Below are 19,033 nucleotides of genomic sequence, written 5' to 3'. Positions count from 1 at the left end.
GGACGGTTCTCTAATATCCATTAGTGGGACGAAGCCGTTAACGGATATGTTCTAATTAGCGATGAGTGATAAAAGGTTCCAACTCTGAAATCTTGAATAAAAAAAACCAATCCAAGTTGTTCCATTGAATTCATTTCTACATAAGTTCATATTTGGACAATCTAAGGTATATCAATCTTAACATAAACATAACATAAGCATAAACGATACTCATCATTTGATCAATTATTGGTGTTTACTCATGTAAATTTATGTCTAATTGCCACAAAATAATATAAAATAATTTGTTGTGTTTTTGGTGGATGCGCAATCAGTACTTCATTCCATATAGGACATAGTGCCATGGACTTTTTTTTCGGGACGCATTAATTATTTTTGATATTTTTAAGTTAAACAAAAAACGTATTTTTTTCCAATGATGGTAATGGTGTAAAGTATTTGCATCTTTTATAAAGAAATAAATCTAACTATGCAAAATAACTTTATAACGTGGAGCAAAGCAGTTTATGAAATTCACATATATATTGTAAATGTTGATTAAAGGCTGAAACACTCTCTCTTACTGTGTGTTTCTATGATTGATTAGTTTAACGTTCTACTAAGAGACAGGGTCAGCTAAGGGCATACCAGGTTCAGATGGTGCAGGAAAGTTGGCGAGCAGGGAGAAAAAACATCGACCACAGTAACCTGTACCTGCTCCTCATTCGAAGCCAAGAACCAATTTTTACATTACCACTGCACAGTACCTATATATTTCTACTAAGCCCAATATATGATATTTTCTAGTAAGTATTTAAATTGGCAGTTAGGCTCTGGCGTACTAATACAACAATCAGAGTTCAAAAGGCTGTTCCATCAAATGATATTTTTCACTTAACATCCTTTAAGTTTTCTTTTCATACTTTATTTTACCCCTTTTCTTTTTATGATGAGAATGAATATACAAATGTAAATATAAGCATTTGTTGTCATATTTTTGACATGCATTGGTGTGTAACATGCATTGGGTGTTAGCGCACCACCATTTGCTATGCTAGAACTACACACCAATGCATGTCAAAAAAAATTGACAACCAATGCTTAAAAGCAGAGGGCATGTGGGAACACGTCTTAACCACTCGGCTCCCGCGGTCCCCGCTCTCTAATGACATTTATAAAAGTTTAACAAATCTAAAGTAAAAACAAAACACCACTATAAAAACGGTTTAAGTTTTTACTGGTCAAATAAATATCAATTGTCATCGTACATTGTTATATCACTACCAATCGTTAAACACATTAGCAAGGACAAGTGTTATGTTAACAAAGACGATGAATGGTATAACAGTAAATAAAAAAGGAGGAAATCATTAAACTAGACATTTGTAAAGCTACATGTATTTCCTTTTGTAATTTGATCGCTAACTCTTCAATTTAAGCATATATGTATATACCAATTACCAAAACAAACAATAATTAAATGATAGATCACTGCATGGACTTGCATTATTTTGAGAAGTTAAAAAGTTAAAAACGGTATTTGTGTTTTATTTAAATTAAAATCTGCGAAAAGAAATATGACCTAAATTAAAATCTGCGAAATATGACCTCACGATGTATCCTACACGTACTGTAAATGTGAATAATAATACTTTAATAACAAAATAGTTGTTGTTTCAAAATGTTAACAATACGTATTAGATGTTTTAATAGCTGCACATGATTAATGTACAGTGTGTGCTTTCTGAAATGAAAGTTAACAAAGACATAAATAAAAATTGTTTTAGTAAAATAGTTTACAGATTCCATTTCCTGTTAATGTCAGGTATAACACGAGGTTAACATTGGCCAAACTGCGGTTGACTTTCCTAACAGTTTCTGGTGCATTCGCTTCAGCCATCCTGTATAGTTCAGGGCGATTTTAGGCATGGTCAAAGCACTTTAGTATCTTTAAACTGAATTTCTGTTTGCCTATATATACACTGACCATCACGAATTACACAATATGTATTAAGATATGTCTGTGTATGATTGACACTTATTAATAAAGTATAAAATTTGAGTTAATTTTGCCTTTGTGGTAACATAGATAACAAGTTAGACACATTATTTGTCACATATATTTTAAGATCATGTTTTGTTTTTCACGAAATTTACAGTTTCATTGCATTCTCTGCTCTATATTTCTATTCATAATTGATTTAACAGTAACTTGGTTTCTACTAAGCATAAATTGTTAGAAAAAAACAATGCACCACGGGTGGACAATTTAGATAGTGTACTTAATATAACGTTCAGTTTATTATATTATAGCAACTGAGCTATAACCAATGTTTGCCATATAACCTATATCAAATTATGATAATAAACATTGCTCTTAGAATGAAATAAATGATGAGAGTATAGATAGTTTAAACATTGATTGGTAATCATACTTAATAGTACCCAGAGGAAAAATAATCATATCACAGTTTGCTTTTGTATCACATGGATAATGTATTCCATTATATATATATACAAAAGATCATGTTGAACGCTACATTCTAGTATAGTTTGCAAATTCAACAACAAAACTAATAATATAGCGGTTTAACATCATATCGGCTACAACAAAGGTCCATAATTGATATATACATTTATATACAGTTCTTTTATTCATGTGCAATTAGGACAATTATTATTTACGTAAAATGGTACACATACATGCCAGTGCCTATTAACTTACATTCAGATCTTAGTAACCTCTGTATAGTCAAATTTAGAAGAAAACATCTGCTTATGACCTTGACAAATACCACGTTGAAGTGTGCTTTCCAAGAGAGAATTGAGTCAGTATTGAAAATATTATTGAGTAAGTTAGTAATGATATTAAACTAGTTTAACAAGTACATATGTTTTTTTCTTATTTTATTCGAGAACATTTATCCATGGTAATCTTAAGGTCTCGCCTATTTAGAAAAATACTAATACAGTATATCATTTTTGTAAGTAAGCAATCATAATATAAATAGAACAAACCGGTGACTGGTTACACCACTGTATCAACGTTACAGAATTAAATTTTGAAGGCAGCGACCACTCCAGACAAAGATGAGGGTCAAGATATTCAGCTCATTGGAATAACAATAGGCGTAGTAAGAACGTTAATTGCAATTACAATGAATCATAATTAAATTAGAAGCATATATAACTGTTGCATATACATAGATTTTGGTATATTTGTTTCTTTTTCCTAGTATTAGTATTTTTATCAATAATGTCATAGTTCAGACTATTAGCATTCCATACATAGCATTGTTTCTATATGCATACCAGCATAAATCATTCAAATAATAATGCTTCAAGAATTTGTTCACAAGACAAAAATAATCTGTACATCCCGAATTATTTAAATAGCAATATCTACTATTAAATGTTATATTTTCTCAACGAAATCGGCATTTTCTGATACCATTTTGTAGCAAACATGAGATGAAAAAAATAAAATATATCATGAAATGAATCAAAATGATGGGTGAAAAATGAGTTATTTTCTTAGCAGGTCTCAAGTTTACTTTGGTGTTACGTAGCCCGCACGAAATACACTATTATCGCTCACTAGATAAAGCAATATCCGCTTTTATGGAGTAACGCTGGGGAGATGATGATGATGAACATTTATAGTACATATCACTGAACTCTCCAATACGTCAGATACTTTATAACGTTCGACCATTTTGGCATTAAAAGTCATTGGAAGTGTCACCGCTTTTTCGGAATGGATGAAGCATCGTTTGAACTCTGTTCCGAATGTCGAGACAAAGCGAAACTGTTGCTTGTCCCAGACTTGAATATCGTACTTCGTCGATGTGCCATTTTCATCTTCTGGACTGGAGCAGGAGGGGCAGCTTCCTGTTAAGGAAACAAATGCATAAAAGTTACCTGAATATATAAGTGAATACAAATGAGAGGGAAAATGATAAAGGCATTATCTTAGCCGCATAGTATAGATCGCTTTTATCGCATATAGGTTTTCATTATAAAAGGCTTGGAATAAATCCCGAACAATGTCTTCTGGTGGTGATCTTCACGTTATAATTTTCTATCAATTTATGAAACTAGTTAATGCTCAATTTTCTCACACACTTAAAACTAGGTTCAATACTTGTCATCGTGCATTTATATAGCATTTCATATATCACTTTTCGAAAAAATAAATGCATAAAATCACTTTTCCGAAACGTTTCATAAATATTAGTGACAATATTTTCTTAATACTTAAGTAAATGCATTCGTAAAATCATGAAATAGAATATTATCTACGACTGAAGCTGAAAATCATGGTTTAAACATTTTAACGTAAATTGTGGTGCAATTTCATATAGCCCAAGATAAGTAAAAGTCTTAATAAAACTGACTATTGATACAATCAGTGTATTAATATTAGTTCATGAAAATATATACGTTATTACGAAAGACTATTACAATAGAGGTGTAATATCAGAAATGGGTTGCTGTAAATAAGCTAAATGAATAGTTTTAATCTAATTAAAAGCATAGCTAGATAGTATATAGAAATAGAACAGAATAAAAAAATCATTGTCGATCATAAGTAAATATCGACACTAAACTAAAAGGGGTGAATACAGGTTATGAACAAAGTAAACAACAAGATGTTTGGGTTGCATTGTCATTAAGTGGAAGAAAAACCACGTACCACGGGCAATTTGTCTTCCATTTAATACATGTTGTGCACTAATAAATATAATATACAACTATATAGACCATTTCACGTTAAAGATGCTCCATCGCAGACAGAGCATAAATGATATTCATTATTTGAACAATAATTGGTGTTCAATCATGTATATATATTTCTAATGATACAAAAACTTTTTTTTTTATTTTGACTTCGGTGCATGCGTAATAAGTACTTCATTCCATTTATAGGATATAGTGCCAAGGATTTTTTTCGGGATTTAGTTCATTATTTTTCATATTTCTATCCTGAAGGAAAATGAGAAGCTCAAACTTTTCAATGAAGGTAATGGTGTAAAGTAAGTAATTTTTGTAACTGAAGAAAAATACTAAATCGTCTGCTCCTGTTTTTGATGGTTAAAAAATACCATTTGTCGGCGGTGGAGCATATTTAATATGAAAATTAGGATATTAGGATATATAAAACAGTTCAGTAATAAATCATAACACTCATATATGTCAATACTCTTTTTTAAATATATCAAAATTAAAGTTAATACATATTAAACAGCTATGCATCAGGTCATACATGGACACCGCCATATTGGATAGCGCGCGCAATGACGTTTCTCTCTCGATCAAAGTAAGGAATACGATTTAAATTAACACCAGAGAAATATTATAACAATCTATATTTAGTAGGGATATATTTAGCACTTGAAAGCTTTTATAGTTATATTTTCGTTGAAAATATACTTACTAAATTCTACTCTAGAAACTTATTAGTAGTTTGACATTGAAAGTTTATCAAATTTTATAACGCTTCCAATTAGTTTTGTAATGTGAATGTGATAACTATGTTTACTTGAATATAAGTCCTGGACCTGAATTTGCTGGTTTTCGTAATTATTTATTTAAAATAGTACTTTTATATCTTATCTTAGTTTTGATTTCAGAACATCTCCATTCCGACAGCTGGTCCCCGTACAGTAAGAGTTTTTTGCAACGTCAGTAAAATAATTATTACAATATAAGCAGTTAAGAAATTCCTCATCTTAGTTTTACATCTTAATATAAATTATGAATGATTGCAAAACATTTTGCCTAGCGAATTGGAAGTCTGAATTCGTATAAGAGAGCATTATAGGCATACTAAGAGGTCAGGCCGGTAGATTGGTGAAGAAGACCTAAAGTGAAACTGCAAACAAAATTACGTGGGTAAAAATACAAAATTATGATAATAATAAGATACTTCAAAAAACTGAAATCTAAACTTCAATGTAAATGTCTACTAAATCTAAAACGGAATACAGAAAAAAAAGTTAAATGTATACGTGTTTGTACATATATCTAACTTATGCTAGCGAAAAAACATCGTGCAAATAGTTTAGTATCATTCGGTTGCCTAGCAACTCGTTTTGTACATGTAAACCGTCACCAGGGAATGCTACTGATTCCAATTACTTTGCATTAATACAGCAGAGCGATGACGAGAAAGGTTTTAAAGTTAACGGAACTCACATGCACCATGGGATAATTACACTACATGCAACGATATCTATGGTGTAAAAGAACGTTATATTTTTGATAAATGTTATCTAAATGATTCTACGTCATTTACCAAAGCTCATCAAGACTTTTTAGACGATTTGCGAACGTCATGCAAGTTGCTGCTGGATTGTAGAGAGTTATAAAGAGACGTCATACGCGGAACTCGCTCAGTACGACGGCTACTAGTAGAAGTTGTACTAGCCGACACCTTGAAGGAACTCATCCTTCTGGCCTTGGATTCACGTCGTGTCACCCGCACAGGCGGTGGTGGCTATGTATTAGAGTATCACAACAATCAACAAACACAACATATACAATACCAAAGGTTGATATGTTTAGTAGACGATGATAGAAATGGCTTGTTAACATCCATTCTATAAGGTATAAATACTAGAAAATGTATGATTGGGCCACCATCACTCATATTCATAGATTATATAGTTATACAATATGTTTTGTTAATCAATTAATGTTTTGAAGATATCATAATAATAATATTGAACTAAGAATATAGAGAATTTATTTGAGAATATTACTTAAGGAACGATTTGACTGATATCAGTTGATATAACAGAGCATACAGACATAATGTACATGCCTGAACAAAACTATCAGATTGCTCCCATTATATATAAAATATCTACATTGTTGTTGACTAGGGTTGAGGGCAACAGATGATTTGTTGGACCCGAAGACAAACTGTTTGTGTGAGGGTCCAACAAATCATCTGTTGCCCGAAAACCCAGTCGATAACTGTTTGTTATACCACATTGACTCAAAATAATGCATTGACGTCACGAATTATAGGTGTGACGTCACTCCGGTCCAACAGCACATTTTAACAGTCTATTTTAACAGTTCTTTGGACCGCTCGACGGAACAGTTCATTTATTGGCATTTTTTTCAATAGGGTTTATATGGTAACAATTTTATAGGGATATAACTATCATATAAAGAAAAAAATTACCTATTAACGTAGACATTTGATGGATGATTTACGGTAAATGATAATAGAAGCTATTTGATGTTCCAAATATTTATCTCCGATTTAGCTTTAGAGTCCGAGATAATTATTATTAAACGCACGTACCTCTCACAAGAAAATATGAATAAATTTAGTAACATTAACTGAAATATCAGATTTTTTTAAGGAAATACAAACAACGAAACTCCCGTTAATATTTCAAGCATTTTACCTTACACGAGGAAGAAAATAATGGAAGCTAAGAATACAGTATTTATCACGTATTTCGTTTTAAATTACGTATTTGTATTATAATGAGAACATTGGATGGTTAATAAGGAAACTATTGAGCACAATGAAACTGAAACTCTTTATATTATGATAACATTACATTATATGTAAATCGAAGGTTGTGTCCGATGTTAATGGATAAAGAGTTAAATATTCAGAAAGAAACGACTGCCTTATGGCATGTTATGTACATTAGGACCACACGGAAAGCGCATATGAAGTAATCGTTCACCACAATATATTGTAATAATAATCAAAACAACATGGAGTGTTTGATAGATTCGTCCACGTCTAGGGATAGACAAAAAAGAGTAAACCATGTAGCTTTTGTTCATGTTCTCTTATTTATAATATTTAAAATAACAAAAATAATAAATTTGAAATAATTGAATTAAGTAAATTATAAGCATTCTGTTTTAATTAGTTTGGCTTCCAACAACCATAATTCAGGACCATTTAGAGGCGTTTGTAGTTACGGAAAGTTGGAGCACCGAAACAAATAACTAACAGCCTACATCTTATAAAAACTTATTGATTAACAAACATGAATGGTGTCATTAACTTAATGTTAATAGAACAATGTTAATTAATGTTACTATTGTCTATCTGAATTTATCTAATGAAGAGTATTTCCATACTCTAGTATACTGTATTCTAAAAAGCCAGAATTTAGGAAGGGACACTTATTTTAAAACATACTAAACGAACATCCTAATTTATATATGGGGAATGAGATGAGATATTGATTCCTTAAAAATATATTGAACATTAAACATCTATGTCATTTCATGTTCTATTTTTCTGTTACTGGGTCAATTTCATTTAGTTGTAATTTTATTGTAAGTTTACACTTACTAAAGCATCGCTTGCATTTGACACGAAGTCAATTCTACGTACATTTACAGCAAATATTGACAAAACAATAAATAAACCATTTAGTGTTGAAATTCTTTTCCTCCTGCGGTAGAAAATAAAGCGTTATTTGAGTTTAACCAAATCTCCAGTGGTGAATAAGTAGCTGGTGACACAGCTTGTTACGCAAGAAAGTGCATGATTTATACAATCCATCGCGCCATCGACGGCTAAGGTCATTCAGATATGGCCTCCAAAGGCGTCAAATGCACACCAGAGGTTCGAATGTGTGATCGAAGGATATATTGGAGTTTATCACCCAGCAGGATTGGTCACCAGTCTTATCATTCTGGCAAACTAGTTTTTCTACTTCAAATGCACCGTGCCAGCAGGAGATCTCTATATCAACAGTCTGAATTATAAATCCAAAAGATCATATGACTTCCGCATAGCAACTAAATATAAGGGTCTGTCAATGCACGATGTCGTATTTCTAAGATGTAACGTAGTCATTGAAGTTGAAGGTGAATGATAGGACATGACAATATATCTGTTACGTGGAGTTACCTGTGTAAACATTTAACCAGATAAGGGACAGAGTGCAAATAAAAAACGCATTGTAAATCAACACGATTTCTTACGATAATCGTGTTTTACTTCTGTATTAAAGAGGAAACTAAAATGTCCCAAATAAAGAAAAAGCTGCCAAACAAACTGTAAAGTCATGTTTACTTGTACTTGAAGAGAGACAATTTATTTCAGTGTTTACACAGTATCTTAGTTTAAGATTGAAACTAAACCGAAACAAGGTTTCTGTGGGGAGGTGATCGATATAAAAAAAATATTCAAAACTTCAGATGAAGCGTATAAAAAGCGTTTTACTGTGTGATTTGATTGAAACATATTTTATTGTAACTTTTATGTACAATGGGTTAGTTTTCTAACTTACATGAAGCCGTACCGTGGAACATTGAGATTAATGACAATCATTAACAGTGTACTATCATTTATGTTACAGAAGATACAGTAAGCTGCGGTTTTTTCCACAGAAAATAAATTAAAACAAATTATTTTAATAGTAGATAAGAGGCCCATGGGCCTTAACGGTCACCTGAGTTCATATTTAGAATGAAACAGAAACATATAAACACTATATACTGGCCCTTGACGACGGTCAGTGATTTTATGAATTTGACTTTTTAATCAATGAAGAGTATTTGCTTCCATCAAACCTGTGAACTCAGAAATGTTATAAAATTTTAGTCATTTTGCACCTGTTTGGTCCCGCCCCTCTGGTCCCCCTAGGGGTCAGCGAGGACCGATATGAATGTTAAACTGCTATATCTCAGGCTAATAATTATCATCAAGTTTGACTTATTTCCTATGAAAGTTGAGCAAATAATGTTCATAAATGTGTATTTCCTTTACAAACTAAAGAAAACTTGACCCCCTCCCCAGGGGGTAGCGTGAGACCCCATGGTCATTTTCAATTTCATCAAAATTTATTTCAAACAAGTTGAAATAGGATCGAACAACAGGCAGTGCCTATTTAAGTTCTGTCCCTGGTAACAAAATGTATATATACAAATGACATGAAAGAGTATTTGAAAGTATTCGAAAGTATATGTTTCAGAAGTCATGACAATATATGATATATTATTAATGAGATTATAGATAGTAATTTGTTTTTCAAAAAGTATAATAACGAAAAATTGAGAATGCAGCAGCCATGAGGAAATTACCTTCACCCACCAGATACAGACCAGAAAGTCCATGTGGCTAATAAGCCGATGGTCATCCACCAATGGGATTCAGAAATTCTACCATGGCTGTTGTATTCATGTATATGATTTAAAGTATAAAATGTTGCAGAATATTGAGATAAAGTTTGGTCTAAATTCATACTTGTCATGACACATGCATTAATTTTAACAATTACCTAAACAGATATGTAGCTAAGATAAATGTATTAATCATATAGTTTAAATAGTATGACAATTTATATAATAATACGTAAAATTTACAATTAATAAATGATAAATGATAAATGTCCATCGGAACAGATGCTATTAAAGAAGTGTTTTTCAGAACACTAATTTTATTAATTAAGGTATGTTATCTTTAACCACGATTAGTTAATCAATTCTTCAAAATTATTGACGAATCATACAATTAGAAGTACAAAAGAAAGAATCAATAAGTTATAACAATTATGATGGTGGTTTTATATTATGAAATCTATTAGTAGCCCTTACAAAATCTAGTGTACACTGAAAGATATTCAAGTTTGTTTCATTATTACAATCATTACAGACAGACAAAAGTATTTGAAGGTCAAAGTGGTTATGAGTAAAATTTATTAACTTATTTTGGAGAGTTCTGCGCTGTTCATTGTATTTACTACAGGAGAAGAAGTAATGTTCAGTGAGTTCATATGCATTACCACACTCGCACAATGGTGATTCTGCTAAGTGATCATTATAAAGATCAAAGTTTAAATTACTACAGCATTCCGTAATTGACATATCAGAATATTATCTTTCCTTTTGCCTGAATTTAAAAAAGTTTTGTACTTAGAATTATCTGTGGGTGTGATATCACTAATATTCTGGTATAGAAGTTTTTTTTAAATGGTTAATAGAGGTGATATTGGTTAAATCAAATCTAAGTGCAAGTTCATTATATTCTTTCAGAGTTTTTGGAATAAAACTATTAGCATAAATGGTGGATCTACTAAAAGGAATTGCAAATAATCTTTCATTTCTTAACAAATATGGGTTTTCATTATTAAAGTATTGTTCAATTAATTCGTTTAGATAGGAGGGAGCAGTTCCTGATAAAATTTTATAAAGAAGGACAAGTCTATGTTTTTTCGCCTTGTGGCAAATGTATCCCAGCCAAGTTCTGAGTAAAGTTTATAATGAGAGGTTACCTTACGCAGTCCAGTGATAATTCGGGCAGCCTCTAATTGAATAGATTCAAGAAGTAATGCTTCCTGTGGTGTACAATTATCAAACAAGATATCACCATATTCTAATATTGGTCTAATATATGAAACACAAATATTAGTTAAAGATTTTCGACTCAATTTATATTTAACAGTTTTTAAAAGGTTTATCCGATTACAAGCTTTTTTGTAGATGTAGTGAAAATGGTGCTGCCATTTACCATCCTCAGAAAGAAATAAGCCTAGATGTTGGTGGTTTTTGACATTTTTGATAACCTCATTTTGGAATAAGACATCTGGACATATAATATTTCTTTTGCGACTGAAAGTAAGCGATTCTGTTTTATCTGGGTTGAATTTAATATCCCATTTTTTAGACCATTTATCTATATTTTCAAGGTCCTCAGATAAACTATTTCCTGTATCTAAAGGAGAGTTGTCTGTGACCTTAAAAAGAGAGGTATCATCTGCAAATAGTCTTCTATCATTTGTTATACAATCAGTTATGTCATTTATATAGATTAGAAAAAGAAAGGGACCGAGAACTGAGCCCTGGCGGACATCCGCACTTACCTGACGATATGAAGAGGAGAAACCTTCAGTTATAACTCTGTGTTGACGATTATCTAGGTAACTTTTAAACCAATTTAAGACATTACCTTTAACACCATACATTTCAAGCTTATAAAGTAAGCCGGGGTGCCAAACCCGATCAAAGGCTTTGCTAATATCACAAAAAATAGATCTAGTTTCTAGCCCTTCATCTAATTTTTTATAACTGTGTCATACATTGAGAGTTGATAAATAGTTGAGTCTCCTCGAATAAATCCTGATTGGAATTTTGATAAGATTTCATGTTCAACAAGATGATTGTATAAATGTTTGATGATAATCTTTTCTAATATTTTACTAAGACAAGATGTAATTGAAATTGGTCGGTAATTTGAAATGTCATTATCACTACCTTTGCCTTTATAAATAGCATTTATATCAGAAAGTTTCCAAGACGAAGGAACAAAGCTAGTTTATAATGTTTTGTTGAATAAAATAGTTAAGGGTGTAACAATTGATGATAAAAGAAGTTTCAGGACCTTAGGTATAATGCCATCAGAGCCAGCAGGTTTATTTCCATTCATTATAATTAATTGATCTCTGACTTCCTGTTCCTGAATTAAAATATTATCAAGTATGTTAGGTGATTCAGGGACAGCAGGCAATGGATCAATATTATCAGAAGAAGTTGATATTGATGTAAAATAGTCAACAAGACCTTCGGCTTTATCTATAGGATGGAACAAGAAAGAATCATTATAAGGGCCATATAACTCACAATTGTTTATAAAACATCTTCAGACCTTTCCTTCTATAAAGAGTATTTGATTCTACCATTTCCAGAATTTTATAAGGTTTTTGAAGTTTTAGCCTATTTGACCCCTTTTGGCCCAATCCCTCTGCCCCCAGGGGGCTAGCCAGGACCAATATGGATATGATGTTAAAATGCTATCTCGGGCTAATAATTCTAACCAAACTTGACTCATTTCCTATGAAAATTTTAGCAAAAAAGCTCATAAATGTGCTTTCCCTATATAAACTATAGTAAACTTGACCCCCTCCCCAAGGGAAAACGTGAGGTCCAAGGGTCATATAATTCACAATTTTTGTAAAAGACCTTTCGATCTATGAAAAGTATTTGAATCTACCATTTCCAGAATTTTAGATGAAGAATTTTGAAGTTTTGACCCCTTTTGACCCCGCCTCTAAGGCCCCCTGAGGTCAGTCATGGAAAATTTGTTAACAGGATTCAATGGCCATCTCATACTGAAATTCTAATTTGATTCATTTCTTGGCACCTCCCACAGCCCCCTGGGAGATGGGGACCATATAATTCACAACTGAAATTGGCCTTATGCTTTAGATGATTTGTGCAAAATTTCATTGAAATTGCTTCAGCAGTTTTGGAGAGGAAGTCGAAAATGTAAATTGTTTATCGTTGCACGACGGACGACGGACGGCGACGGACAAAAGGCAATTAGAATAGGTCCCATGAGACTTCGTCTCAGGTGATCTAAAACATATGATGGCTGAGAGAAGCCGAAATCTAACAGAAAAAACTAAATGAATAATGCTAGTCCACGGTAAGTATAAACGAGAGCGTAAAATTAAATGATGTAAAACATTAAAATCGTTGTGTAATGTCCAGTATGACACATAAGATAAAACGGAAATAGTGAATGAAAAAATCAACATTTCAAATTTCAGCCACCACAGTTCTACAGAAGTGTTATCACTAACACGCTGCCTAAAGGGAATTGTATAGTTCAACAACCAAAATGTTTCATTAAAAAAGCTGATGCAATGTTTACTCCATTTTAGTGCTTATGACGTGGCTTGATGATGAGAATAAGTAAAAATGCATATCCACCTTTGGCTGGTTGTCAGAAGAATCATTCATCACCAAGACGACCCGAGGTGCAAATCAATAGCGTTATGTTTGACACGGTGACATTTTGTAAACATTGATTTTTCAGAGTGTTTCTTACTGATTATTTTTGTGACATTCGAAACATCGACAACCTACTGGCGCGCAGCTATATGTAACCGGGTGTTTTCAGTTGAGAAATGAATACGACGGGACAGTATCTAATTATGAATGCGCTGTTTTATTTCTAACCTGACTGTATCTACATATAGTTTTATTATTACAGATTGATATTCTTGTCTGTGTAACGTATTGGAAATGAACACATAAAATTAATGATATTATATAAGTAATATATAGTAATCCTAATTAGTATATAACTCGATAGTAAGATGCGTATAGTAATAAGTATTTAGTTTACCTGATCTGACTGTGACCTCTGAAAGCATTATCGACAAATTCCTGGATTTAAATCAATATTATCAATAAAAACTGTAAACCTCATACATGTAGATAACAACGCAGGGACTTTTATAAAGAAAAAACATGGATGATCGTAGAGTCCTAAATATGAAACATGAATTAGGAAATAATGAAGATAATATCCTACGCTTAGTTATACCCGGACGTTAAGTACCATATGTTAATAAGATCAACGTAATTATCAAATATAGCACTTCAATGTTAAGGTACGGGTAACATTCAAGCAGATCATGTCACAGAATGAAAATTTTGTGAAACGACCTGAGCAGCCTTGAACATTAATGATCAAAGGACACTGTTAATAAATAGATGAGGCTCACACATTTAATTACTGGTTTTCGAATTTGTCCCGCAGTTTGGGTTCGGGCCGTGTTACCATTTTTTTTCATTCTGCGTCATTTAACGTGGTCTAGTCTAATCAATGAAACACTAAATAAACCACAACATCACAACACAAACAAAGCCACGTATGAATAATCTCTACAATGACTATTAAAAGACATTTTTACAAAGTTGTTATGTCTATCGATAAACCAGCCTTCCACCAGGTAACAAAAACAACTAACAGTGACACAGATTTACCATTTTGAAACCATCCTGTTTAAGCTACTCCTAAAATAAATTCGATTTTGTAAATGTATAGTCAGGTTATTATTGTTGAGAGCAAACTACTTTGGAAACAAATTAAGACATCTTGTGAATCGCAATCCTTATCTTGCTTCAACAGGGCGACCAGATGTAGAGCGCACATAATTTTTTTACGAATATAAAAATATCTTTTTGCCATGATTTCCGTATATGAAAATAACATATACATTGTATGTGTGTTTTCCAGACATTTATGCGTTACATACCGTAAAGAAGTTATGACACTTTCATATAAAGATGTGCTTAATATTTATTTTATTTGAAAACATAGAATCGATACTTTTATACACTATGGGTTACAACAAAAGTCTAAATGTCATACATGTATCGGTTTACTGGTTGTTTTATTTATACATTGACGTACATATACCAGTAAATCTAGGATTTATGGGTTTGAAACACTCGCATGCAAAATGATGAGTAATGTCCAGAGACCAACACTTAAAACACACATAGACTAGGTAACATCTGAACAAGGAGTGTGCGTCTTTGGTTGCTAACGTGTACCGTTAAGGACAATATCAATTACACATGTTAAGGACTTCCCTGACATGGCAGATATACCACGTGACTTTGTATTTAGAAATTTGTGTAATCTCTAGGTATTCTTCACGTATCTCCCTTGTATGGTTACACATATCTTCACTTCAGTCCAATATCATTTCAATCATACAAGTATAAATGGTATGGGTAGCTGACGAAATTCTATCATATAGGAACAATTTTAATAGTGATGATAACAGCATATATAACATGGAGAGTGCAGGAAATAGGGGTTGATTTGTGTGATACTCACTTTATTTCCACCGAAGAGAAAATTAGACTCGTTGTCTGTTGGAACATGGTAACTGGCCTCGGGAGTTTTCATTCGTTTTGGTGTTCGAATCTTTGAAAAATAAAGTTGCATTATACAACCAGTATAAGCTAATCTTTTTAATATATTTACGGTTTAACTAAGCATAAGAGGATATTAACGTTTACTTGAATATTTACCTATTGTGCAGAAATCACGTCGATTTATTGCCTTAAAATGCCACACCTTCTTCAAATGAATTTCAAACTTAATTAATTTCATTATAATTAATTACATGTTATCAATATGGAGTTAATATTGCAACCAAGCAATGTTTATTGATCTGGAAATAGAAGGAAAGGCAAGGGGAAATAACTCGTGCTTACCCTATAAACTGGCAGTGCGCGATAGATAGCACCTTGGTTCCTGTCTCCAGGAGTGAAACTCTCTAAATGATGATTGTATGCCTAAAATCATAACATAATAGATAATAAACACTATCACCTTCCAAAGATATAAGATATTCCATAGTCTACAAACAAAGCTATTTTTGATATGAATAATTTGGGCAACACCACTTAATAATATGAAGAGTTGTAGCCTAACAAAATAATTATGAAAAGTTTTAAATCGTTAACGTAACTTTCAAAAAGATAAATGTCAAACCGATAAATTAAACGGTATTTAAGGAAACAGTTTGTAACATCTAGAACGGTAAAGCTAGATGCCTGTGTATTTGCGCTCAATTACATTCTCCACAAAAACCTTCGTTTTTGTTTTTATTTCCCTGGGTTGTATAACTTGAAAATATTACGTTGATAGTTTTTTTTAATTAGAACTTTAAATACCTTAATATATATAAAAATATATATCTTTCCCGGAATTATTTAAAACTCACAATAAGCAGATACTAGTAAATAGTTCTTTACAAATTTTCAAATTAAGAATTTGAAATCAACGGAGATACAAGCCATGGAAATAAAATTTAAAAAAAAATAAAAATGATTGCTTGGAATGAATACGAAGCGCAAAAATATGCGGAGACGTCGCTAAACATGAGAGTGAATCCAACATCAATACTAATTGCATTGTTAGCAATTAACAGAAAATATAGAGTATTCATGCACAACCAAATCGGTATCTTCGAATATATGGATTATTCATGCATAACCAAAATCACTATCTTCGAAACACAAAACAATTAGCGTGGCTAAATAGTATAAACTACCTGCTAAATGCATGATTATGGTTAATGTATGTATTAATAAAATATAGCGAAACAGGTTTGCAAAGATTAATAACTATGAATAAAGAGCGATAACTCGATTACACTTTAACACAGCACCCGTGTCAGCAACGCAAACACAAGTTAATGAATTATAATATAAAAGCATTTATTTTCTCTGTTTAAAAGCCATGCTACGCCATCCCCGAATAAGTTCTAGTACAGTACAAAAAAACAAAAAAGATTGCATTTACTGTCTTTAGTTAATCAATTCGATAAAACATAATAATGATTAAATCAACGACCTGACAAATCTATAGACATGATAACAATGTTAAGACTCTTCAATAGTAGCGGATTGCACTATGGTGTTTACAACTAGCTGAATACGAGTGTAGTACAGTGCTCTAAACCAATAGCCATGCAATTTAATTAGTATATTATTATGTCCATATCCCAGCTACAACCATGCCTAAATTAATTTATTACCCCCTCAATTTCATTCGAGGTCCTGATTCCAAGTTTTCGGTCTAAGCTGCCCTGTAAACATTGGCACGTGACGTTAGACATATATTATATAGCGATTTAAATTTGCGATGCGCATATTTCGCGGTTTCGTTCACCTAAAATATTCGCGTGGCGTTACTTTCGCGGTGCAATGAATTCTCGTTATGTAATATTATAACGTTTGCATAACAGTAGTGAAATTCAAAATATTTCGTTTTTTTTTTTTTAATTCTCAGATTTTAAGAAAACCGTGAATAAAGCAAATACACACTCTCGCGAAATTTTGCCGTTATACAGTAAAGTAATTTATTAGAAAGGAAACAATTTCGGGAAGAAATACATTATTTGTTAAAAAATAGACTATGTTTTGGTATTAACGTATGTACAATGTACTTATTCTTTATTTTCAAGCCCCGCTGCTATACATTGTATATATGTTATAAATGTCGACCTACAAACCCTTGTTATGGTTCTGTATTATTTCATTTGCTGAAGCTTTATTATCTGCAACTAAAAACGATGATAATCCAGACGGGAACTAACCTTATTTCTATAAATAACCCAGTATATACATTCAACCAACGAGTTCTTTAAGTATCCTAAGTATATACAGTCAACCCAGGGGATCTAACCCTGTTTCTATAAGTACCTTAGTATATACAGTCAACCCACGTGGATCTAACCTGTTTCTATAAGTACCCTTAGTATATACAGTCAACCCACGGGATCTAATCCTGTTTCTATAAGTCCCTTAGTATATACAGTCAACCCACGGGATCTAACCCTGTTTCTATAAGTACCCTTAGTATATACAGTCAACCCACGGGATCTAATCCTGTTTCTATAAGTACCCTTAGTATATACAGTCAACCCACGGGATCTAACCCTGTTTCTATAAGTACCCTTAGTATATACAGTCAACCCACGGGATCTAACCCTGTTTCTATAAGTACCCTTAGTATATACAGTCAACCCACGGGATCTAATCCTGTTTCTATAAGTACCCTTAGTATATACAGTCAACCCACGGGATCTAATCCTGTTTCTATAAGTACCCTTAGTATATACAGTCAACCCACGGGATCTAACCCTGTTTCTATAAGTACCCTTAGTATATACAGTCAACCCACGGGATCTAACCCTGTTTCTATAAGTACCCTTAGTATATACAGTCAACCCACGGGATCTAACCCTGTTTCTATAAGTACCCTTAGTATATACAGTCAACCCACGGGATCTAACCCTGTTTCTATAAGTACCCTTAGTATATACAGTCAACCCACGGGATCTAACCCTGTTTCTATAAGTACCCTTAGTATATACAGTCAACCCACGGGATCTAATCCCTGTTTCTATAAGTACCCTTAGTATATACAGTCAACCCACGGGATCTAATCCTGTTTCTATAAGTACCCTTAGTATATACAGTCAACCCACGGGATCTAATCCTGTTTCTATAAGTACCCTTAGTATATACAGTCAACCCACGGGATCTAATCCTGTTTCTATAAGTACCCTTAGTATATACAGTCAACCCACGGGATCTAATCCTGTTTCTATAAGTACCCTTAGTATATACAGTCAACCCACGGGATCTAATCCTGTTTCTATAAGTACCCTTAGTATATACAGTCAACCCACGGGATCTAATCCTGTTTCTATAAGTACCCTCAGTATATACAGTCAACCCACGGGAT

At 32.5% G+C, this 19,033-nt stretch overlaps 1 protein-coding gene across 9 annotated transcripts in view; it reads right to left on the bottom strand.

Moving 5' to 3' along the window:
• Positions 1-1,562: 1,562 nt before the first annotated feature.
• Positions 1,563-19,033, bottom strand: part of LOC138318803 (WD repeat-containing protein 64-like) — a 70,784-nt gene continuing 53,313 nt past the window's right edge. For 2 of the 9 annotated variants that reach the window (XM_069261507.1, XM_069261510.1), the window contains exons 27-32: positions 17,319-17,369; positions 15,991-16,071; positions 15,608-15,697; positions 14,102-14,119; positions 6,278-6,478; positions 3,732-3,870 (exon numbers count right to left, since the gene is read on the bottom strand). In XM_069261507.1, the coding sequence (XP_069117608.1) occupies positions 6,287-6,478; positions 14,102-14,119; positions 15,608-15,697; positions 15,991-16,071; positions 17,319-17,369 (432 nt within the window). In that variant the 3' untranslated portion in view covers positions 3,732-3,870; positions 6,278-6,286. Of the gene's footprint in view, positions 3,871-6,277; positions 6,479-14,101; positions 14,143-14,745; positions 14,776-15,607; positions 15,698-15,990; positions 16,072-17,318; positions 17,370-19,033 lie in introns of those variants that run through there. The other 7 variants (XM_069261513.1, XM_069261509.1, XM_069261515.1 and 4 more) reach the window with 7 other exon arrangements.

The sequence above is a fragment of the Argopecten irradians genome, chromosome 3 (assembly GCF_041381155.1).
Source record: "Argopecten irradians isolate NY chromosome 3, Ai_NY, whole genome shotgun sequence".
Classification (NCBI taxonomy): Eukaryota; Metazoa; Mollusca; class Bivalvia; order Pectinida; family Pectinidae; genus Argopecten; species Argopecten irradians.
The sequence above is the reverse complement of the archived record's forward strand: the minus strand, read 5'-3'. Positions and strand labels throughout refer to the sequence as shown.